This window comes from Enoplosus armatus, chromosome 24 (genome assembly GCF_043641665.1).
Source record: "Enoplosus armatus isolate fEnoArm2 chromosome 24, fEnoArm2.hap1, whole genome shotgun sequence".
In the NCBI taxonomy this organism is placed as follows: domain Eukaryota; kingdom Metazoa; phylum Chordata; class Actinopteri; order Centrarchiformes; family Enoplosidae; genus Enoplosus; species Enoplosus armatus.
Genome location: NC_092203.1, coordinates 2847336 through 2872967, shown reverse-complemented (window position 1 = coordinate 2872967; position 25632 = coordinate 2847336). Strand labels below are relative to the sequence as shown.

The 25632-nt window shown below is 42.1% G+C and overlaps 1 protein-coding gene across 4 annotated transcripts; it reads left to right on the top strand.

Moving 5' to 3' along the window:
* The first annotated feature begins 11491 nt into the window (after window positions 1-11491).
* pspc1 (paraspeckle component 1) lies at window positions 11492-25597 on the top strand. 4 transcript variants are annotated; one of them, XM_070930570.1, is made up of 10 exons: window positions 11492-11915; window positions 12584-12733; window positions 12828-12979; window positions 13513-13608; window positions 13719-13915; window positions 14055-14139; window positions 14372-14477; window positions 17373-17430; window positions 19883-20019; window positions 20508-21425. In XM_070930570.1, exons 1-10 carry the CDS (start codon window positions 11535-11537, stop codon window positions 20718-20720), a joined length of 1575 nt encoding a protein of 524 aa, XP_070786671.1. In that variant the 5' UTR covers window positions 11492-11534; the 3' UTR covers window positions 20721-21425. The 4 variants fall into 4 exon arrangements, 3 of the variants coding, with proteins under 3 accessions (XP_070786671.1, XP_070786673.1, XP_070786672.1); XR_011599506.1 differs by lacking the exon at window positions 17373-17430 and having other exon boundaries at window positions 20508-20643; XM_070930572.1 differs by lacking the exons at window positions 17373-17430; window positions 19883-20019; window positions 20508-21425 and adding exons at window positions 22628-22662; window positions 25507-25597.
* The last annotated feature ends 35 nt before the right edge of the window (window positions 25598-25632 follow it).

Sequence of the window (25632 nt, the reverse complement as noted above, 5' to 3'; positions counted from 1 at the left end):
ATTCATATATATCTTATTCCATCTACAACCACTAAAGCAGTGGCCTGTACGTGTGCACTTGTAAGTTCAGAGTGTGCTGATCAGTGATTGACATTTGTCGCCATCTAGTGTTTGATTAGATTTACTGCACACAGCTTGGCAAACGTCCCAGAGAAAGTATTCTGACTCCGATTCTACCTCTGATAATAAATTATGACAAGAGTTTGAATATTTATTTTGATATGTTTAATATTTATCTAGTTGTATGTTCATGGGGGGGGGGGCTTGACGTGAGAGCCTTGCGTGTTTTATCCACCGTTGATGCAGGAGGTGAATGGCTTCTTTATGATTGTGACGATGGAAGAGAGCGTCCTCATGATGAGGGCGGGACGCTTTTGTTGCCTCTTTGGTGGTGGTGGTGGTGGTGTCGAGCCGTTCTCCAAGCTGACGACTTCAGTGCGAGACACCGTTGTGTCCGTCTCACGGACTGGCGTAACTCTCCGTGTCTTTTTGAAGAATCTCCTCGCTTTGCTCATAAAACTGCTGCTTTTTCTTGAAGCCCCCTGCAGCTGATCTTGTAATGTCCTGGCAACGGCGTCTTCGAAAGTCAAATCGCTGGACACCATGGCTGCCTGCAGGAGCCTTGCAGATCCAAACTTGCCGCAAAGTTTTTTATAGATGGGGATGTGCATGTTTCCGACACTCTGTGGGAGAGTGGAACTTCTTTCTACCCCAGTCCTCTCTCTCAGATGCTGCAACATCCCGTCAAAGTCCACGTCCAATATAGATGTCTTGGTGGAGTGAGCGATGTGATCCAGAAGTTTCCCAAGAAACACAGCGAGGAAGGTCTTATGTTGCTGTGACAACTCCTCCGCAGAACACTCTGCTTCGACTGAGCTGACCTCGGAAAACACTGAATCCTCCTTGTCCGTCAACTTGTCTGAACTGGAGGCCTCCAAGAAAGCACTGTCCGCAGTGTCCTCAGCATCCTCACTATCCTCAACGTCCTCAGTATCCTCAAGGTCCTCAATGTCCTCAATGTTCATCACTTCCTCTGACTTGGAAGCCTTCCAGAAATCACTGTCCTCAAAGTCCTCAAAGTCCTCAAAATTCTCAGTATCCTCAGTATCCTCAATGTCCTCAATGTCCTCAAAATCCTCAAAATCCTCTGTATCCTCATTATCCTCAATATCCTCAATGTCCTCAGTATCCTCAATGTCCTCAATATCCTCAATGTCCTCAATATCTTCAATGTCCTCAATATCCTCAGTGTCCCCAATGTCTGACTTGGAGTCCTCAGATAAATCATAGGCTGCTGACTTAATGAGCTTCATGAACAATTGCTTCAGTATATGGATTGTATAGTAAACCATATCGTCAGTGTGAGATGCATTTGATGTGTTCGACTCATTTGACTGCCGGGATGGGGCCGACCGTCTGATTCCAGCCAGCGAGCAGTTCACCCTCTTCTTCACCTCTGCTCCGATCAACTCCAGGAGTATTATAGATTCAGTGGACCTCTCCTGTGGGACTCCTAGTACGTCACCGAAACAGGTGTGTAGAGAATTGCCGAGGCTGGCTTGGATATCTTCCTCTGTCACGCTGTGGTAATTGTACTTTGTGATAGAAGGGCTGCTGGCGTCCCCCCGGGCAGTCCGTCTTTGAACCTGAGGTTCCACTTCTTTCAGGACCCAGTTGCTGACCGCCTCTAAAACCGTATGACACATGGTGGACAGCAGGTAGATTGTGTCGGCATCGACTTGGCCATCTATCAACAACCTCCACTGCCTGGAAGAAAACATCAGAAAGGGTTAGGCAAAGCAAACATTAAACCTGTGTGTATGTATATATATATATATATAGCCTACTCATATCTGCAGCTAATTTGTTTATAACTCGTGACTTACTCATGTGTGATATCTCGTAGCGGGAAAATGATCACTGGTATTAACATCTCTGATGTGAACAGAGGCACGTCCAAATCGCTGCACCTCAGTTCTCCCATTTCATCTGATGAAATCTACAAAGAAAAACAATCAGGTTTTAACAGTCAGGCAACACTTTTTACAGGCTGTAAAAAAAAAAAACAACAACATTATTAATAGTTATGGCACTTGGTGCTGTGCACAATCCACAAACCATCCTTTAATTCAGTCTGCGAGCTGTGTGCATTCAGTGTGCAGCAATCACGTTTGGATGTTTTTCACACACACCAACAGCTGATCCAACGTAAGTCTTCATAGAGAATAATTCAGTGTGTGTGTGTGTGTGTGTGATTGAAGGCTAGATTTTCTTACCTCTTCATTCATATCTTGCGATAATCCTTCCATCGAAGCTCAATGTGGTAATTTCTCTGTGTGTTGAATGTCTCAGTACTACTACTACCACTTCACTGTTCAGTTCTGTACAGATCTGCTGGCTTTGTCGCTTCTCAGCTGATAAAGTGGCTGAAGAACTGACATCACCAAAGCCGTGGAACTCTGGAGCGTTCTGTCCACATATGGAACTCTCACACATACTTAAGTTCTGAAATGCTAATCAAACATTTAGTAATTATATTATAACTTTTGAGGATTTGATTGTAATTTAATGACAAGAATCAAATCAAAAAGCTAAACATCGTAAATACGTGGACAGTAAAGGAAAAACAGAGTTAAAGTAATGAACGAATGTGTAAACTCTACATTATTTATTCAGTGTAATAAATCAATGCCAAATCAACAACTTCAAATATTCTAACATGGAATAATATCAATAAATAACTGTCCTCTACGTGACCTACAGCCAGCGACAGATTGTGAGAGACTGGCACCCCCACCCCTCCTACGTAGGAGCGAGACCCCCAGACTAAAGAGACACAAAACAAGTACAAATGCTTTTTGCATCCCAAAGCAGATGAGTGCGTGTATGTCATGTAACATCAATCTCATCAAATTACAAATATATATATATATATATATATATATATATATACAGTGCTTAACAAATGTATTAGACCACCTGTCATAAAAATGAGAAAACACAAATATTTTAGAAATCTGTCAAAAACTTGTTTCAAACTAAAAATTGTATTGTTATTTATTAGGCAAATAACAAACTGGAACAACTAAATAGTCCTTATTCACATTTATTAACCACAAATCTTAATATTCTGTACGACCTCCTTTGGCCCTGATAACAGCTTGCATTCTTTGCAACCACAAAACAAATGTTCCTGTTCAGGAGTGCAAGTAAATAACTGTCATTTGGCATATTTTGTTTCTGCTTTTTTGTAAAACAGTAAATTTGAGAATTCATGGATAACAACAATAATTCTATTTTAGCATTAAAGAGATCATTTTGATGAAAGAGCTTGGCTTGCACATACTGGTGGATTGACCATTACAGAATCACATCACATATTTTGGTCATCAGCAATACTGTTCGTTTAGGGCAGCGGGGGCAAACGCCTTACACTGGGTGGGGGTCTAATACATTTGTTAAGCACTGTATGTATTACATCCAAAAAGACAACATGATAATTGATTTCACGAGCAATTCAATATCGACAGAACCTCCAGAAATACACCCAGACATGGTTAAACACTAACACGTTAACACTGACACTTAGCATAAATAAATTAACAAAAAAAAAAAATAGCTGAAACAAAATGTAAATATTGAATGGGATACGGGACAGGAAGAATGAAACCTAATTTAAATGGAGTATGGTGCTGACAGTGGCGGGCAGGCTTCCCTCTCAATCACGTCCAGCCGTGAGGATGCCAGTGATGATGATGATGGTGGTGGTGGCGATGTAGCTCGGCGCCGCAGGAAGAAGCCCTCTGCCCGAGCTGACCAGGGGAGAAGTGGAGGAGAAAACGGCGCTGCTCTCGTTCCTGGGCACCAAGACGTTACAGATGTTCCCCTCGCAGCAGGACGAGCACACCTGACGGAGGAGACTGAGACGTTGAGAAGATGGCCATAAAACAACCTCGCGACTTGTCTGTTTTTGCCACCGTACGAGCATGAGGTTGAATCCAGAGGCTCCTGCATACCTGATCGCCGTTATCAGTGACATCAGCACAGCCAGTAAACTGACACTCCTCCAGGGTCACACAACGCTTGGTCACAGACACACTGTCTCCATGGTTGTCCATCATGTGGAGTGTGTAACAGTATCTGGCATCTGGAAGACACGGCACACCTTCGTTTCTGGATTATGTTACTACCTCCACACCGCACCCGCCTTCGTATTTTACAAAGATTTTAGAGTTTGACTCATTAATGCCTGGAACTACAATCACAACCGAATCTAGTCTTTGGGGGCACAAGCTTAGTGCTAAGTGTTAGCTCAGTGTAGCTGCACACATAGAAGCAAATGAGGGGGGAGAAAAAAAAAAGCTGATGTACCTTTTGGACAGTAAACGTCCGGTGCCCAGCGATTACACTCGTAGTTATCTGCAGCGTCTTGACAGGTGAAGCACTTGAAGCCTCCGGGATGAGGTGTAGCTGCGGAGGACAAGACCGACACGCTTTCAGGACCCTGGGTTTGTGTCTGATAATCACGCCCAGGGTTTGATTCCTTTCAAGATAAATGGTTCTATCTTCATTTAAACTTTTGAGCACGTCTTAAGTGAATATTACTTATTAATGGGATTCCTTATCCATTAAGAAAAGCAATGAAGCCTGCAATCACTGTCTCACTGTTGTTTTTAGGGGGGGGGGGTAACAAAACACTGTTTACCATTCTCATGACCCACGTGAAAGATGTTGTCAAGTTCTTACATAGAGGATTTATTTTTTCCGGACAGTACCTCTGAATGATCATCTGTTTACTCGACGGCCCTGACACGGCGATCAAACAAGGAGTTGTTTGCCCTTCCCATCGGCCAGAATCATATCTGCACTGGGAATTAGGCCGTGTTTCAGCTGGGACGGCTATAGGTCTATAGGGTCAGCCACTTTTCAATCACAGGACAAAGCCTGTTACTCGCTAGACAGAGACACATCCACACACACACAAGACTCCATCACTTCTGAAGTTCCCAAATCTTTTGTCTCATGATACTGTTGGAGGCAGATCCATGAATGGCTGAATGGACGGATTTACAGATCAGTTTGCGGAACTGGCAGCATCCATAAACATGACTAAATGGAGATGTGTGTTTCGTTATCTTCCACAGATACATTTTGAATCACTGAACCGTAATGAATTGAACAATTTTGGACTAAATAATTATTTTTGTTTGACAGTTACAGTACCCTCTCCATGTTGTTAATCCTGTTGGTTGCTGTTTTCTTTTAGCTGAGCGATCCACAAACGCCTCTGGGAATACTGTTACAGTGTTTTTACACTCAAAACACACATCATGCAAACAGTAACATTATGCTCCTACTTGAGGGATGCAGCAGGATGATGTCCGTCATGGTGAAGTCCCGTGACTGGACAGTTCTCAGCCAATCAGCAGTGCTGGCCATTAGCAGGACCCACGCCACTGTTGGCCAGGCTTCCATCATTGGCCCAGAGTGCCTTCATGCACGTTTCTGTCTGGGCAGTCAAACGCTGCGGGAGAGAAGGGACCGTGAGCAGCCGAAATACACCACAGAGGTGGTTTCAAATAAATCCCCCGAGATTGAAATTTACAAAGGCTCATCTGAATTGCAGAATATATAAGAATGAGCACTGATACGTGTCCGTCTGGCTCTGGATCGTTCTCGGAGCCTACTTTTCCTGCATCTTGGTAAACAGATGAAGGAAAAGCGAAGCTAAAGTCTAATAATGGAAGGACTGGGTCTCTAGACGTGATCAGCTGTGTGTGTGCCGCTCACGCTGTGCACTTCCTTCATTATTTAAACGTCAAAAGGTCTAACTCTCAGCATCCATCCCTGGATTTGAATAACTGCATGACAAAGGACTGGCAAGACATCCAGGACGACTCTTAACATTGTCACTTATGACATAGACGTGAGTTATGTTTCAAGAAGAAAGACCCCCCCCCCCCCCCCCCCTTTTTGCCCTCTGGGAATTAAGCCATTAGCGCTTGCTTGCCAAATGTTTTTTTTTGTTTGTTTTCTGTCATGCAATGGGTCATTCCTTGGTAAAGCCAAGTCAGCACGTGTATTGTCTTTTCCCGTGAGATCGCAACAGCAGGTCTGCTCAAGGAGGAAACGTCCCCCTCCAGACCTTTACTTCCAAATCAGTTCCTTGGCTAAATAGATTCACTGCCCCATTAATAAAGCGCCCAGTGTTGGCCCTTTGAACAGGGAACTTAAGATTGGACTTCCTGGATGTGAAGCCCTTTATGCAGGTCTATGCAGCAAGTGCTATTGCACCCCTAGCAGAAATTCCAATCTTTGAAAAAGGGTGCTACTGTTGTAAATTACACACATAATGTCGTTGAGATATTTCAGCCTGGACCCAAGCGATGGACTGACACTGCCGTCCCCAGAGCTGCGCCGCTAGTGTAGCTAAAAAGGGAAAAGCTGTTAAACCTTTAAAACCACAGCCTGGGGTAATAGATACAAGAGGCTACAGTGAGGATAAAGAAAGCCCTTTGAGGACACACATTCCTCATTATGAGACTGACTTTGTTGAGGAAGTCAAGAAATATCCTCTAAGCTGCCATGTTAATCCTTTGAAACATCTCTAATTCAGGTGCAAACGGTGGCTATCTTTGTGCAGCAGGAAACAATTTGTTTTCATTCCAGACTGCAAAGGAGGATTTGACAAGGCAGTGAGGAACACATACTGTAGAGAATAACTCCCCAGCATGAACATCTCTCCATATAGCCTAAAGGATTGAACCACATTCAGCTCATTCCTTCAAACAGGGCACGATGACATCGTTTCGACGCCGGCAGATCAAATAAACTTTAAGAGGGGGGCGTTCCTGTGACTGCTTTGTCAATATATGAGAATAATTCACAAAGTCTTTTGATATTGAGAGACGATACCTGAGTGCTGGTTGGTTTAGATTTGAAGATTTAAAGCTGTATTTGTTTGTACGTAAGATACAAATGTGTCTGTAAAAGCAAAAAACACTTTTTTTTCTATGGGCTTTGGTACACGTTTACAACAGGCTTTTATTAGACGTGTGCAGGCTGTTATATTATTATCTCTGTTGGTAACTATTGCCATTTTCATTGAAGCTGTTTTCCTTGATGACGTCTAACAGTATTCGGTTAAGTATTCAGTCGCAGCCCGGGCTGAACGCTCTCTAACAAATGCTCTTCTTAGACTCACTCAGATGTCAATCAATTCATTACATACCAGATGACCTGTTTTTGCCCATGAACTGAGATCAGTAGATTTGTGTAAGATCAGCGCCGAGTTTCCGATGCGTTTTGTCCCGAGGCATTGTGCTGGCTGCGCGGTTGTAAATGCTTGTTTTCTTTGCATTATGCATGCCCCAATAAAACTGATCCTTTGCTCCAGACAGAATAACCATACTGTGCCACACTGTACACAGCATGCTCTGACTGCTCTGAAGAAATGTACACAATGTCCAATATTTAAGCAACCCAGAACTTGAAGGCACAATGTATGTCTTAATACTTTCTTTGCTAATTCAAAGCTAAAGTAAGTTGAGTTCTGGAAACGTGGCCTAATTGCACGACGGAGTATTATTTGAAACGATCCAGAGGAGTCTTTCAGGCCATGCAACTGTATAGCTCATAATGATATGTTGTGTACGCTGAAAGGAAAACTTGAGATCGGCTCTTGAACTTTGAGCTGTCTGATAGACGCCGGGCCTTGCCAGGAGTAAAATTTGGTTTGAGTCTGAGAGGCAGGAGTGAGCGGGATTAGGTACAATGGCTCCCTGTTACAACTGGAGAGGGATGGAGAGGGGTTTATATCACTCAGGGTTCAATCAGCACCGACCAACTCCTTCGGGTCCCGGTTAAAAGGCCACGCAGGGCTGAAAGAATCTGAAGGAGAGGAGGTTTTAAATCTTTCTGTCTCCCCTGACAACAGGGGATAAAGTTTGCAGATTGAGTGCAAAAGTTGATGAGTGGAGCTGAACTGTGCAGCTTCTCGCAATGTTGTTATGTAGGACACATCCACAGTAGTTTGCCAACGTTACTGTTGCAAAAGTACCCAAAAGGTTGTTCTTTACTGTCATTTCAGGCGTGGTGGGGGTGTTTTTTTTCAACAAACACAAGGAATTGCATTTAAATTACTGTTTGACTCACGACCCTGCTTGTGAACTCTTCATACCAGAGATAAGTCGGGTTTATCTGCTGAGTCCAGAGCTATAAATCAGTCATTTTCTGCAAATTAATGACTTAAAATTGACCCAAAACATTGTAAATATTACTGGGAAAGTCATCTTTATCTAAAAAAAAAAAAAAAGCACAATGCAACTGATGGTTAAAGTGATGTGTTCTTTCACGATGTGTCCTTTTTAATAATTGCCTGCATACAGGAATATTTGGGGAATGCATTTAGTAGTTGCACGCCTGTTTCCGCAGAAAAGTGGCTGTATTTGCTTATGATTTTTTTTTTTTTTTTTTACGAAAACCATTTAAATGTGCAGAAACACAGGTTTGAAAGTGGCTGGAAGGCTGGATTACCGATGGGCCAGACAGAGAAAAAGAGAAATGGTTGGAATAGCCTGAGGCCTCTGCAGAGCATCACATCCTGTATGTTAAAACAACACTGGCAGCTTTAGGAGAGAATTTGCCTGGTTAGTCCCGACCAACAAAGCCAGTGTCAATGCTATAAAATCACGAGAATAATCCTGAGGAGACCTGGGCTGCTATAGACAGTAAAACAAAATGTCAAACGTGAACTATTTGATTCCTTAGATGAAGGATAATTGCCCCCACGTTGGTCATGCGTGTCAGAAGAGTAAGATTTAGGCCACCAGGGTTGCCTTTGAAGTTCAGCCGATATCCAGCAGCTCACTTCTATCGACCAGACACATATGGCAGGGGCTTAACTTCAGTTATACAACTGCTTATGTGTGTGTGTGTGTGTGTGTGTGTTTTTTCAGCGACTGCACCAGAAGAAATTACAGCGAGCGTTGCTGAATCCTCCTGTCTCGAGCTGTTTAACACTTCAGCACAGCTTTACTTTATCAGACCTGGGTTTACTGAGCCGCTACGTGACTAAGATTTTCACGAGGCCCTCCTGTGTGTCATGAAATGCCTTGACGCCTTGACAACATCGTTTAAAACCGGTTGGAAAAAGGTCACAGCAGTCCAGTAGCTCTTAATAAACACAATTTTTGAGAGTCATAAATAATTACTGCCTGGACGAAGGATGAAAATATCCTTTCTGGCAACCTGCAACCAAGTTTTCTGTGTATCAAGTGACTTCATCATGACAACTTCAAACCAGCTGATGTGACTGACAGCCATCCCTTATGAGGACTATATAAAACACTTTTTCTTCCTCATGCAGTGGTGGAGGAGCCAATCAGATGCTTTACTTAAATAAAAGTAGCAATACCACAATGTAAAAGTATCAAACGAGCTAATTATATAAGTTTTATACCATTATATATTGCTGGCTGGTGGAGGTGAAGCTACTGTGAAGTACTTTATACTGTGTACTGCTTGCTATTGTCAAATGGTAGTGAAAGTACTCCACTCTGGATTGTAGTGGAGTTCAAGTAGAAGCCAAGTAAAAACTTTCAGGTACACCGCCATGAATACACACACACACACACACACACACACATGATACTACAGATAACACACTCTGTGCCGTTTACCCGCATACATGTGATACCCCCCCCCACATCACAGAGTCTGATATACTCTTACATGACCATGAAAGTGGCTTTAACTTGAATCTGCTTACTCGGCTTAAAATAGAACTTACCGGCTTTTGTCTTTCTTTTATTTTCGAAGCCCGCGGGAGGGGTGGGGGGGGGGGGGGGCGTCCTCCAGCCTCTCTCCGCTGTCCGCGGATGAAAACACTGCCGCGCCGCTCGGTGAAGACGCAGAGGAAGGAGGGTGCCGCGGCGTCACCGGCGCGTCACTGCCGCTGCTACTCCCATCAGCAACAGTGCAGCTGGAGCCAAGGTCCATTTCCTGATACTTTATTACTTTTACTCCACTACATTGCAGGGGGACATATTATATATAATATATTTATATATATATATAGCTGTTTGACAGCTTTAGTACTTTATAGAGTCACATTATTCATCTAAAATGTAAACAACAAATACATTACATGTATATGTGTTATTATAGATTAAGATAAAGCCATGAAAAGTATCTGCACCTTTACCACCATCAATAATCATAATTCAGTCCATATAATATAATAATATAACACCCAGTGCTTGATAAGTATCTTTACTTTTAACGGTTATAGAGCCCTTAAATAGAATTTGGGCTTGAAAATGATGCACTGGTGTTTTTGATGGGGGAATTAGTGTGCGTGAAACTGTGTACGTATGTTCAATTCATGCTCAGTTGCTTTAGATTTGAATAAAAACACAAAAATGTCCCTGTTAGCTGACCCCTAAGATAATGCCCTGCTTTACACTGCACGAGTGCTATATGTGCAACCATTAAGTTCATGTTTAATGAACATGAACTTAATTGAGACTAAGATTAGTGTCTTAATGAATGCTTAAGGGCTCAGGATCAAAAGAGATCAAACGGCAAATCTCTTCTCCGTACTATAACAAGCATTCACTATTTCTTCAGGCAGACTACAGCAAGACCCTACAAAACTATGCATGCCCTACAAACCACTCGCTCATTCACATTCCTTGAGTGAAACACATGGTATGCTGCCTATGTGGAGGGGCAGCAGCCCTCTGACCTGTCTGGATATGGGATCCCTGACAGGAAAGCAAGGAAGAAGACGGCAACCCTTCAGACCCTCTGTCAAACAGAGGAATTTAAGGAGCATATGCACACAGATGTGCCACAATATCTGGACAGATGGCCGGTCCATCATGGAAAAAGCTTTCAGCAGCACCTCAGGGAGCTTGCACACTGCTCAGATGACAAATAAACGCAGTGACAGCTCTCCTGGTTTTCCTTCATATCTGACTTGGGAGCTTTAAAGTGAGAATGAGAGGTGAAGAAGGGCATACCAAGCACATTCTGAAATGCACTGTGGTTTTCCCTGACTGTGGCACCTGGAAGTTGCTTAACATCTTCACTGTATGTTTCAATATCTGCTGCCTTCCATCTGTTTCATATTCCTGCACACATACATACATACATGTGCAGACATTTTTTCTGATGATGATTCCATATCATACAGCAAAATAAATCAATTTGACAGTTTCATACTGCATACTAATATGAAAGGCAGTAAGGCAGTGTGTATTTGTCGGTAGCATGTGGTTCGAATATGTGTCACCCGAAGTATGTAAAGCCCTGACGCTACACACTCCGGTACAGTAGGTGGCGGTATACACCTTTTGCGATCCGCCATTAAATCAGAGAAGACTATTTATGCCCCAGCCAAGTTGCGCGCGCAACCCAAGACATCTTTGAATCTCAGGAGGAGTGTAGCATCGACGCTAGCGCACAAGCCTTTACCACGAAGTTATTTTAATTTAGATAGCGTTCATTGACATTAACTATTTTGTCCGAGCATGGCTAACCGAAATATGCAACAAGCAATCATGCACGGCAGTAATTCTCCTCAACCAGCGAAACGCGGGACCGACTCCCCGGCCACAGAGCAGTCACCGGCAAACAAAGACAGCCCAGCGCCGCCGCCGCAGCAGTCCCCCGCGGCTGAGAAAGCCGAAGAAGCCGATGAAGGTGGCGAGGAAGGCCCGGAAGAAATGACTCTGGATATCTCGAGTTTTCGGAAGCCCGGCGAGAAGACGTTCACCCAGCGCTGTCGTCTGTTTGTCGGGAATCTCCCCGTGGACATCCCGGAGGAAGTGTTCAAAAACATGTTTGCTAAATACGGGAACGTCAACGAGGTTTTCATCAACAGAGAGCGGGGGTTCGGCTTCGTTCGCTTGGTGTGTACGCAGTTCTGCTTGTCGGTTTTAAACTGTGCCGAAGTGTGCGTTTCAAGTTGCTCAAACTATACACGTAACTACGAGTAAATGGACAGAAATGTCGTGGCTAAAAGGAACTAGCTTAGCTGCTAGCTTAACTGCTATGTAGCATTCGCAATCGTGCTCTTTGACTTGACGCCCCATTCATATCTTAGTCTATAGCAATGTTGCATTTATTACAAATATATGTTGCCGTTACTAGTTTCCAATTGAAGAGAAGCATCAGCACGTATTCATTTTGACATTTTATAGAGTAACAGGTTTGACACGTCCTGTGCCAAAGCCAGGCTATGGAAATGTCAGGCTATAAAAAGACAGGAGGTTCCCAGAATGTCTTGTGTTTTCTCTCCTCTGTGACATTACATATCAATGTAGTTGATTCTACGCATAGCAATGTTATAGAGCAACAATACAGCAATATGTAATTTGAACACATTTGACACACTTTCACTGGCCATCTTGGAGAGTGTGGTGCAAGGTTTTTATACATAGGTGCCAATTCTCGACTGGCAAATAGCTTTAAGTGAAGTTAACAAAGTTAATTCAGTGTATTCTGCAACCCTAATGAATGCCTTAATGTGCCTCATGGGGTATAATCATCCTTTTCCTTTTTATATCTTGTCTTCCAGGAAACCCGGACACTGGCAGAGATCGCTAAAGCTGAGCTGGATGGGACTGTTTTGAATAATAGACCAATCAGGATCCGCTTTTCTACACACGGTGCTGCACTCACAGTGCGCAACCTGTTGCCTGCTGTAACAAATGAGCTGCTGGAACAGGTACACTGGACTTCAAAATCCCATTGTTTTGTCCGTTTTATTCCTTGTGGCTGTGCAGTGACCTCTTGATCTGAAAACCATCTTCTACCTTCAGGCATTTTCTGAGTTCGGGCCAGTGGAACGGGCTATTGTCGTGACAGATGACCGCGGTCGTCCCACTGGGAGAGGCATTGTGGAGTTTGCAAACAAAGCAGCTGCACGAAAAGCCCTGGAGCGCTGCACTGAGGGAGCGCTGCTGCTGACCACGTAAGGAGCGTGGGAGTGAAGTGGTTTGGAGGGGTGAACTCATAGATCATGCTGGGATGAAATGAGTATGTGATGGTTCTGTGTCTGGCAGTTGCATTATCTAAGAAACTGAAGCAGTGATCAGCTTTTAAAGTTACTACAAAAAAACAAATGACTTACCAGGCTTTTAGACCGAAAACTCTGCATTAAAAAAAAAAAAGGCAAGGGCATGTTTTGGTATGGGCAGTTTTAGGTATATTTCCATGAGTCTGAAGGTTTATCAGATGCCAAAACACTCCACTTTGTGGCTGAACACGGCATTAATCCACAACGCCCATAACGGCATGAGTTTGCTTCAGTGTCAGTAGTTATGTGCTGAGGAGGTTGGAGTTTTACCAAAACAAAAGCAAGTGTTTTGGGCCAAGCAAGTTGAGAAGACAATTTTAAAATACCACTGGTTTAAGAACAGACACTGGGCAGGGTTTTGCAGACTTCTGATAAGTCTTTTTATATCACAGGGGGTTTTAACTTGGTGTTGTCTCCCTTTTCTTCAGCACACCTTGTCCTGCCATTGTGGAGCCCTCAGAGCACTTTGATGATGAGGATGGACTGCCTGAAAAATTGCTGCAGAAGACTCCAAAGTACCACAAGTAAGTAAAGAGGGGATTACTATACTCATTCTGACTCTTTTAGTCTGGAGTGTCTTGATCACTGTTAGTGAACCACTGGAGTTGTAGTTTATTTTTGTATCCCCCCCCAGGGAACGAGAGCAGCATCCACATTTTGCCCAGCCGGGGACGTTTGAGTTTGAATACTCGTCTCGCTGGAAAGCCCTTCATGAGATGGAGAAACAACAAAGAGAGCAGGTGGACAAGAACATTAAAGAGGCCAAAGAGAAACTGGAAACTGAGCTGGAGTCAGCCAAACATGAACATCAGCTCATGTTAATGCGACAAGGTAGGGGCTGTTGGGAAAATGTGATGCTTTGCTTAATAGACTTAAAGAATGATCACTGAGTTATAGGAAATATTAACCCTTATATGTCCACCCCTCTGCCAGTTCTTCTTACTTGTGTTGACTTCTTCCCTTCTTCCAGATCTAATGAGACGTCAGGAGGAGCTGAGGAGACTGGAGGAGCTCCGCAACCAGGAGCTGCAGAGACGAAAGCAGATAGAGATGAGGTGTGTTTCCTTTCTCGAGCAAACTATTAGGGTCCAATTAACATATTGTTTAGTGCTAATTATTCTTAGTGTTTAAATGTACTTCAGACACAAGTCATTTTTAAGTTGTTACTTTTCAGCGAGTGGCGTTTAGGATGTTTTCTTTTCAAGTAAAACAGGCTTTGTATTAGTTGAGGATTATTATTCTATATATTATTTGACTCATTTCTCTCTGTACTCTCTCTGGCTGTAGACATGAAGAGGAGAGGAGGAGGAGAGAGGAGGAGATGATGAGACACAGAGAACAGGAGGACATGAGACGCCACCCAGATGGCTTCAAGCCAAACTACCTGGACAATGTGAGTACAGCTGGAAAACATGCATGCAGTCAAACACACTTAGAAACACACTAAAGCTTGTCCAGTTACACTTGCACTTTTGATACATACTGTAGCATCGTACGCATCTCATCCGTCAGAGGATGCCGAAATCGTTGAGCTCATAATTATTCTACACATGCGCAGACCGTTTCTACTTTGAGCATCAGCTTAGCACACACGGTTCTTTTTCATTCATACACAGAAATCAAAAGTCAAAATACGTAATGTAGTATTTTAAGCATATTTGCCGTGATATACCAAAAGTAATCATAGTGTATGTGCACCATAGAGTGCAACGGATCTCAACAGCTTGTATAGTGTACATACTTTAACTGTAGGTTACTGCATCCTCCTCAGTTGTTGGCCTTTGGTATTACAGTAGCTGCAGAGTTGTATTTTCTTTCCAGCAGCTTTCAGTCAGATTGGGCTCAGGACAGTCGTGTTTATATAACAGGCTTACGACTGAATTATTCAGCAACATGTAAAACTGCCAAAGAGCAGCAAGCCCTTTCTTCATTTATGATTGGTTTTTGACGGCATTGTGTTGCTGGGCAGGCATTTCTTATTTCCTCATAGTTTTATAGCAGCTTTCAGTGGTGTCTGTAGAGACAATATTTTCCATCTTTTTCATTATTTGTAATGCCTTTCCTGTATTTTAATAGTTACGGTCACTGTGCCACGGTAACGCATCCCTGTAATACTGTGGTTCATTGTGTCAAACTACACATCCACGGTAACTACGGGTATTATATTTATTAGTGATAGATTATTACTATTTTCTGTAAGTTAAATACTAAATTTACTTTACAGTCTTTCTTCGTGAAGCTTCTTCTTTTCATGATCCTGTTCGTTCCAAACTGCATGCTTATCCAGTCACAAAATGAGCCCATTTAGTTATTACACCGTCTGACACAATGTGATGAAATTCAGCACAATAGCCTCTTAGGGTCAGAGAAAACGCTTTAAAACAGTAGTAATAATTGCAGGTCTATCGGATTGTTCCCACCCCCTGAACAAAGCTAAGCTCATAATCAAAGGTCAGTGATTAGCTGTGGAACAATACCTTCATGCGTTTTGGTATAGCAGGTTATTTGTGGCTTAGGACTCTACAGTCAGTGTGCAGTTTGTGGGTTGTTTTTTTTGAAGTTGTGATGTAACTGCACCTTTTTATAGAGTAGTAGTTTCCTGTAAATGTGAGGAATCTATATTCGTAATTGTTTTCCATGAACATCCATAGTTTGAGCCAATAAGAAAAACCAAAAGTCAGACAGTATAGATCTCACTGGCAGCTTTATCTGTTCATTTTGATAAGAAATGGACAGGATTTAAGACAGGAACACGGTTGGATGTATGAATAGAAACCACCAGTCCAACAGATATTTATAGAGTAAGGAGGAGCTTGACCTATGTGGATGAGAGCAGAATGTATAGTTTTACTGTCGTACTAAAGATATGAATGGGGGCTTCACATGCACATAGGAAACTCCAATATCCAACACTTGACAGTCTGAGGGTCAGTTTTGTGCCAGTTATGACTGCTCTTTCAACTGCACGTCCATTTAGATAATAGAAAGGTAAAATAAAAGGACTGTGAGGGGAAACTATTTGGATTGGCTGCCCAAATAAATTCTGTAACACATATGATTGGAACATTTTCAGTGAGAAAGTTAGAAATTTAGTAATCTGTAGAATTTTTAATTTGGCATTTTATTTGATCAAAGCAACGTCTGAGTGAATTTTAGGTCATTTAATGGTCAGTGTGAGTGTCTGTCGGTGTGATATGTTGTTGATTTCTATGTTATAACTTTCCTCTTCAAATCCTTTGCTCCGTTCAGAGATCCTTCTGGAGTCTGCGTCTTTACATGCATGTAACACCCACTCAGAACCTGCGTCTAGGACCATCCGTCCAATTCATAAACTGTCCTGTCAGCACCAAAGTAGTTGGAAAAACCGTCTAAACGTCAAATTGCACCACCTATTAGTCTCGTCAGTGAACACATTGAGTAGGACGCACGAGAAGTTTCATCTTGTATTGTTTTTAAGGGGGCATGTGTTTCATACATGTGGCGTGGATTGATATTTATAGAAAATCCCAGAATATAAATACTATCCGCTGCCATCTGGTGCTTAAATTAGCTGCAGCTCAGGCATCACTGTTGGATCTGATCACAAACAGATTTGAAGCGGTCTCCCACAGATGATAGTGCTCATTGGACATTTTTCATTAAAAACTTAAATCTTAAAGCAGACTGAGTCCAGGTCAGTGAAATCTATTGTTGAATTGTATTCACTTTGTGTTTGCAAGTTTATGTGTGAAGCAGAGCGAGAGGATTGTGTGTTAGTTTTTGTGTGAATGAAATGTATCCCTAATTGTGTTGTTGCAAGAGGATATATGAATGAATGAACAGATAATGGAGCATTGCTATTTTTGTGTGTTTGGACAGTTGTCAGACAGGCGTCATTCAGCAGCTGCGTTGTGTCCACCACCATTAACTATAGTCAGAAGCAGTCACCAATTTAAATAGTACAATAGTCTGATGCCCATTTTATGTGGCTTTTTTTTCTGCACTGCGATTGCAACAAGCTTGTCTGTGATCAGCAAATCTACAGACCAGCAGGAGGATGGAAAATATTTCTGCCGTGCCAGAGTTTAGAGGCAAGGAAGCAATGAAGCTAAACCTAAAGTGAACTTCTTTTTAGCGGATAAAGGAATGATAATTACATTCTTTAAGAGCCACCGGCTTTACACGGCTGTCATCAGTTTTATGTAGAAATGAATACTTTTACAGTGTGAGTGTTGTATAGTAGGCTGTCCTCCGAAATCATGTACTTTAGCAGAGTTTTGTTCTGAAGGCTCTTCTTCACTTCTTTCAGAGAGAACAGGAAATGAGAGTGGGTGAGCTGGGCCCTCGTGGAGCCATTAATATGGGAGGTACGGGCATGATTGTGTGAAGACTGTTTGATACAAAAACCAGACCAAGTGACGACGATGAGTGAATTCTGACTGCCTTGATGTCGTTTATCATTTTATTTGTCTTGCATCCCAAATGGCTCCTTTTCAACAAGATGTATTCACATTTTTAGACTGTGTAATACTTTGTTTATTTTGACACCCTTTTTGGTGTAAAACGGACACACTTGGGATGGAATGCAAAAGAGAGAAATACATAATACGCAACATAATGTCTATACTAACAGGATATACAGTGTACTGAACGGGGTTGTTTCTGTTGGGGTCGGGTCAAGTAGTTTGACAAACATTTGGTCCCCGAGCTCTCATCCTCAGTTGTATCCAGATTTAAAAAAAGGTTAGATACTTTTCCAGAAGCCAATGATAAAGTATGGTGGTATTTGTAATTCAGCTGTAGTGGCCTTTGAGTTCATCTTCACAGTACATTTAAAAAAAAAAAAAAGAATCCTAAAGGCCGTAGCACTTACTTAGAACTAGAGTTTAAATCATGGCAGGAAACAATAAGAGACAAGAACTAAAGACGAATGTCTGTAGAATGAAAACTGTGTAAATGTTGATCTGATCTGAGTGCAGGATGGGGGGCCGGGGACTGAGGTTTAAGTCTATAATGTGGTACAGATTGGTAGAGGTTCATGGTTGCTCTTCACCATACAAAGATATAACCTAGGATTGCACATCACCTCTAAACAAAACTGCTGTGTTTCATTTGTAATCTTTTTTTTTTTTTTTTTACAGTAGCATCCAGTACATTATTTTGTCTTTAGTTTTAAATTGACAATGACGGTATTTGCTTTTAAGCATGGGTATTTTTCTCATGCCTTTCATCTTGGATCTGTTTGCGGTACCATTTAACGTGGCATGTTTTTCACCTCCTCAGTGGAGCTGAAGCGCCAGTGGACGTTTAAGTCGCATGTTTCATGTACGTCATGGTTAATCCACTCAGTCTGTTTCTGTTGCACTTGGTCGTATTTTGCTGTTATTGTTACACCAACTTTTCCATCTCAGCCAAGCATTAAAAATGTTTTGTGATATTTCGATTCTTTTGCTATTTTCCATTGAATGGATGGATGAATATCATTAATTTTTGAATTGGTTGCTGACTAAAACAATCATTGAATCAGTCAGTTATACATAAATACATTGCAATGTGTTTTTGTGTGCAGTTAAACTGCTCTTGTTTAAAGAGCTATTTGTACATTTCAGTCATGTTGTTGGGTTCATTTTAAGAGCATTTTCTCTCTCTGTTATTGACATTAGCTGGAAATATCCCCACAGGTAATCAGAAGGTCGGTGAGTAACGCAGCGTTCGAGGTCCTAGTGGTAACCTTGTAGTCAAACCAGAGTATTTGGGCAGTTTGTTACCAAATGAAGCCAGATAAAAACAAACGTGTTCAGTTCTTATTGGGATTTTGTTTTGATGCAACTGCCAATGGTGGTGCATTTGCAGCCTGTCTGCCAACCGTTAGTTGACATGTTCGCAGTTCTTTTCATGAAGTGGGAGATATAGCCGGTGTCAGAAATTCCAGATACCGTCTCTGAATTACAATGACTTGGAGCAGTTTTTCTCACTTGGCTGATTGTCGTAAATGCGGCGTCTCCGTCCAGAGAAAGGTGGTATGAGCATCTTCAGATTCTTTGCCACATGATGTGTACGGTTTATATCAGTCAGCAGTTGCAATACGTCGGGATGCTGCAGTTAAAAGTCAAACGTCCGATTGTACTTTTCACTGTATTATCTTTTTCTACACTCAAATCTATTTGTAATTTGCAGATATGTATGGAGGATATGTATGTATCGGGGTTTGTGACTGATTGGGATCGAACCTGTAATGTCAGCGCAGGCCTGACTGCTTTTTGAAATGGCTGTTTTCTAACGACTCTGTATGCCCCATGACGAAGGTGATGTGCAATCTGAGGTTTAGCTAGCAAGCTAGCAAAAGATGTGGATGTTGGCACTTTGCCTCAAAACTTAGGTGTCAAAGTGGGAACCTCTCATTCTGTTAATTACACAATCTGCTGTTTCTGTTTATTCCACCTGTAAAATGTGACTTTTAATGTCTACTTTAACATAATATATCACCTGTTGACGACTTTAACGTTGGTTTTTGGTTGTGTTGGTGTCATATTTATTCAAATGAACTAAGAGGGCATTGATAGATTCCATAATTGCTCTGTAAAGGTCTCAAACTGATAGTTTTATTGTATTTATGTTGTTTTAAAAAAAACAACCATTATAAATGATAGTCTTCATCGGATGACATATGAACATATTAGCTGCTGACCAAAAGCCAACGTTAACTTGTACTTTGAAGTCATTGAGATTAGTTGTAGCGTTCAGTTCTTGCAGGGCGTTGGGTACATGACAGACTGACCCACCAGATGACAAATCAATGCTCCGTTGTTTTGCGTGTAGATGGCTATAACCAGGCCTCTCCGGGGCCCAGTGGTAACCAGGGTCAAATGATGAGCATGAGTGGAAGGGGAGGAGCCATTGGCCCAGAGGGAACTGCAAATATGGGGACACCAATGATGTCAGAGAATGGAGCCACGGTAATGTATCAGGAAAAATAGATGAAGCTTATCTCTCTAGTAGTCCATCTTCACCAGTAAAGCCGTTTTCTTCATGGAATACAGTACGAGAACATTGCTTAAAACTGTTTGTTTTAAACAATAAACAGAAAGTGAAAGGAAATAATTTGGCTTCTGAGGAGTTCCTAAACAAAATAATGGTAGTGCCTGAATTTAAGCATAGGCCGACCCTTACAATCTTTATTTTGAAGCAGAAGTAAAAACACCATCTTTTCAACAATCTATATGAAGTTTTGAAAGACTTAGAATATTATAACTAATAGTCTTATTCCTCTCTCTCCCTTTGTCTGCTTGGCTCTCGGATGGCTACACTCGGATCAAACTAAACCCCGCTTTGATGAACTTTGAAAACCCCATCGCTTTTCTGGATACACTGTATTGACCCCATAAATGTTATTTTTTTTGATTTCCCACCATTACCATCTTTTTTTGAACCCATGATGCCGCAGCGTAACGATAGATACCCGCAGGGTGGATCAATGGGGGGGCGACCAGAAGTCGAGTCCCCAAAGCAGCAGCAGCAGCAGCAGCAGCAGCAGCAGCAGCAGCCGCCGCCGCCGCCGCCATTGGGCCCTCAAGTTGGACCACCCCAAGGATTTGGCAGGGGGAATCCAGTAGGGGGAGTCTTTGATGGGCCAAATAACAAGCGCCGCAGATACTGACTTCTCTCTGATCACGGAGACACAGTTCTCGTGGACCTTTGTTACTGCCCCGTCCCGATAATCTTTTCAGTTTCACGTCGACCCACTTCCCTCCCTGAGACTTGGATATGTTTGCTGGAAAAAAACGGACAGACTTTTGTTTTTTCCCTTTCCTCTCACTGAGGGGCATTTCTTTTGTGATTGATAAAACAACGGGATGTTGCTCTTTAACTACACTTATCTGCAGTGTTGACACACAATATTTTCCCCCAGCATACTTTTCTCCTCTGTTTTCCCGAATGAAACAGTTTGTGCTTTTTTGTGTGCTGAACATCAAGTGTGCAAACAAGTTTCATAGCATGTCAAGAAAGGCCTTCGTGGTTAGACAGCTCGGCAGTTGCTATGGCCGCTATGCTCTTGGACACCCTTTATTAAGCTGCTCTAGGGGAGTGTTATATTTAAAAAAAGATAACTTAGATCGGACATGGATTCGAGTCAAAACAGGATCGCTGACCTCTTAAACTGAAAAGTAGTGTAACAGAAAACGTCCCCAGGAGTAAACCATCTTACTAATATCTACAGTCAGTCACACCTGTTTTTGTCCTCCCTTTAAACATACTGTTGGCTAATTAGATGTTCAATCATACAGTGAGTTAATGTTTCTGCAACTTCAGTGCACCCTGTATTTGATGGTTAAGAGAAATAAAACATTTGTAGGAAGTTGTCTCTGTGATTTTAATGTACATTTACTTATTTACATATACCTGTGGTCGTGTTTGCAAGTCGGATACTTCTTTTATAGTCACAGGTCACTTCTGATCCACAGTGGCTGAAATAGCTTGCGGTTGCAGTAAAGCCTCTATTTTTTCTGTTTAGCGAAAGCAATTACGGTCCGGTTCAGGTCAGGGGAAACATTGGGGTCATTGTTGACGAAGACAAAAACCAAACGTGTAACAAGGTCAACACCGAGACGGTTTCTCTTCGACACCGCGACTTGGATGCATGGAGTGTGGCTGTCTTTTGAATCTGGGGTGCCAGAGTTGTGTATGTTGTAGGAGTGTGTATGTTTGACCTATCTGGAAAATAACGCTCTTGACGAACAATGTAGATGCCAGTTGTATGATTTAGAGGTCAAATGCCACCATTGTCGTGTAATCTTTTGACGCGGACATCTTCGTATGTCCAACATTTCACTTTGTCTAATGAGGTGGTCGTTCTAGGAATACTTTCAAAATATATTACTGAAGTAAATCCACTTTCCGCTTTTATTTAGGCCTAGGCAAGTTTTGTAACAGCTAAATACATTAAATGTTTCCTCTCTTGTATCTTTGCGTTGTAACACACACACAAAGTGAATCAGTAACCAAGATCAATCTGTGCTTATGCATCAATGTAATAACATCATCCAGTTTTACTACTGTGAAGCTTGACTCACTGGGGGTATTTTTCTTTGGTACCTTTTTAGGGATCATGAATATCTCAGAGTAACAGTCACCGAACCATGAATAACATTCGAAAAAGGGCTTCAGAACCAGGTTTGAATGTGTTTGGTATTGTTGTTTGGTTAGCTGGAAGTTGGTAGGTTGAGCGATTGACAAGGTGACGGGGTTACAGCTGAAATGTGTTTCGTAGGTGCACCATCTCGTAGGTCTGACTGAAGGGTTGAACAAAATGTTGGCAGGGGGGTTCCAAGGTTAAGATTTACAAGCTGATCTTGTAGGTTCTATGTGTGAAGAACAGATTTTGAGAGATTTGCAAGGCTCGCCACTGTATTTGGAAATAATGTCTTCGCTTACATGTTTGTTTGTTTTTTGACACACATTTCAGAGGCTACGTTACATAACACTTTGTTTATGAAATGTCACGTTTAGTTGTGTGCTCAGTGTTACGGGACATTTGTCTTAAATTGTCTTCTTTCTTTTTTATAGGCCCTGTCTGTGTACCGCCTCCAGTGAAGGAACAGGTAAAATCCCAACACGTACATTCATAGTCTGTCCTCTGGATTGAACATGCTTTATCCCATTCAGGATTAATACTGAGCGATAATTGTATTATATTATGTATTTGTGATGCATTTACATCGAGCCTGAAACGGCTTAGTGTTTAGTACGTACGCAAAACCACCTGTCCCATATGTCCTGAGCCCCTGACGTTCAGAAAAAAGATTTTATTATATGTATACGTGGGGGTTTTTTTTCTCCATTTTTATAACATTTTAAATTTAGCAGTGAACATGAGGTGAGGACTGAAGGATGAAGTCATCTATTAAACACAGACACATGCACAGGTCCAGGTTTCTCCAGCACAGACCTTTTGGACGGCAGACATTTTGGCACGTTATAGCAAGAAACGCACAGGTGTAATTAATCACATTATATGTGGCTACATTCCATTTAGGTGGATGCTCTGGTATTGTGCGTGCTGGTGTACAGTCACGGCTTTTTTGGTAACACTCAACAGAACAGAGCACACCTGTGCTTTACCTTCTCTGACAAGTGAAAAGGTCCATTGCGTAATCGTATTTTCACTTGCAGCCATGAAGGTCTTCAGGAGGTACGTATCACTTTTACCCAAACCTTGAGGCAAATGTTTTGACACAAGAAATCACAGCCAAATTGAGGGTTTTCTCTCATTGTGGCTCATAAATAGGAGCATTCATTGACAAACATTCAGTTTTCCACTGTTGGTAATGTGCGTTCTTCATAAATTGCTTCTAAGGTATGATGTGTGATTCTACAGGTAGATTTTCAAAGATTTTGTTGCAATAAATAAAGATGTCTCAAACCACAGCACTGTTGATGCCTCTGATTTTGACCCTTTTGATTGTTTGTTTGTTTTGATTAGTGTAGAATTTAAATATTTACATGCGACTATAAATGTGTGAGGGATCCCAGAGAGGTGATGTAATCGAGTTTTGGTCAACAGTGGTTTCAGTAGTAGTTTGCCTGTCCTATTAAAACTGAAATCATAAATGAGATTAGATGTTGTAGACGACTATATTAAAACCTCAAACATTGAATCTGTTAATTGGGTCATTCCTGTAATTTTTGTTATATTGTGGACTTTTTGGTCCATTTATAAAACGGAACAAGAAGGGAACAGCTTTTGTTGTGTTGTGTTTGTTAGCAAACACAAGGTAACAGCTGATGTTTGTTTCGTTGAATCAATGAAACAAACATTTCGCCTCTCAAACTCACAGGGCTCTTGGCGTGAAGGCTGAATACAAGTGGGCCCTTTTTTTTTTTTTTGATCCAATCAAAACAGACTGATTTGATGCTGTGAGGGGGGGAGAGCGCTGCTTTTCTCTGCCATGCCCAAGGCTGTTCATTATCAACACGAGGGAAGGTAATCATTGAAGTGATCCACTTTTAACGGGGCTGATTGCGGCCAATTTGGGGAATGAATACTCTGCGTCTCTATTCTCCACTTTTCTGGCCTTGTTCTTCTTTAGCCCAGTTTGTGGCCCACTTCTGTTTCTAGAAGGACAATCGATTTTGGGGCAATAGTCATTTTTCCTTTTGAAAATGTGCAAGCTCCCTTTTAACCATATGGCCAGGCACTTGTACTTGCATTCATTGCGTAGGAAAACCTAAATTGATCTCGTTATTCAGTGTTTCATTACACCTTTGGGACATTAATATCTGCTTTACAGATCAAAGATGATCTCTCTTTGTAGAGTTCATTGAAGGAGAGCCTGTATGGCCTACATTACGACCTTATGGCCTAGATTGCTGTTCACGACTGTTTCCCAGAGACGCTGGAGTCTAATGATGTGGCTTCAGACTGATGGAGAGCCTGCAGACTCAACAATTATTTTGCTTCTGACCTTATTAATGCCACATAAGTAGAAAAGTACTGTAAAGGCAATCCTGCCCTTTCCCACAAACTGGACTGGACACTACCCCAATGACCATAAAGCAAAGGGTCCCAAGAGAAAATCTTACTTTCCTCAAGTTTTTGCTGTGTTTCTGCTGAAATAAAAATTTTTCCCCCCCCCCCTCTTCAGGGCTTTAAAAATCCTTCAAATGAAACAAATACCCATTGTTGATTCAGCCACTCCGCAAACCTGTGATGAGGGGTCACAAGCAGACTTTGATTTCCAATGCTAAAAAGGGAAAGGAGTTCAAAAGTTAAAATAGTTTAGCTGTCGAATCTCCTGAAGATGTTCTAACAACATCGAACCCTCTGATGTTCATGTTTTATCCATTTTGTCACTTTTCTTTTCATTTTTTTTTCTTTAAAATTTGGAAATTGGCTTTTAAAAGCATTTGGTTCTGCCCATTGTTATCTGAGATGGTGAAGTGATGTTAGATTACATCTCTTGTTGTTTGGGTTTGAACTTTTACACTGTATTGATCTGCTCTTAAAATAACGTCATAACGTCATAAGTATTTGTTTACATGTGTAGGTTTAACACGGCAAGCAGCACGGAGCGACGTGCCGATGGAGAATTCAGCTTTTTTTCTAATGCAGTTTGGTGCCAGTAATCAAACTAGAATGTCACGTCTCGTAAAACAAGGCGCTTGAATCTGACTGTCTGCTGAATGAGCGGAGCAATGCGGTTAAAGATAGGGAGACCTATTTTTTTTTTGCAGGGTGTTTGGCGCCGCCTCCGCTCTGCGCGTAAAGACGCATTAAGAAGTGGCACAGCAAGTGATAATCCAGACAGGAGGCGCCTTTGGTTACAGCACAGCCTTTCTCTCACTGATGGCAGGGAGAGAGGGAGCTGTGGGATCCGCTGAGCTCCTTTTGTCTTTTTAACTTCTTCTTTTTGAACTCATCTGGTTTGTCCCCCCCCCCCTCGCAGGTCACCTTCTCCCTTGCGCGCGCCCCCTGGCCCGCAGACCACAACGTTTTTCCAGTGACTTCCGACGCGCGCCCGTGTTGGGATGGTTTCTTCCTTCCGGAGACGGCGCTTACTAATGGGATTTCT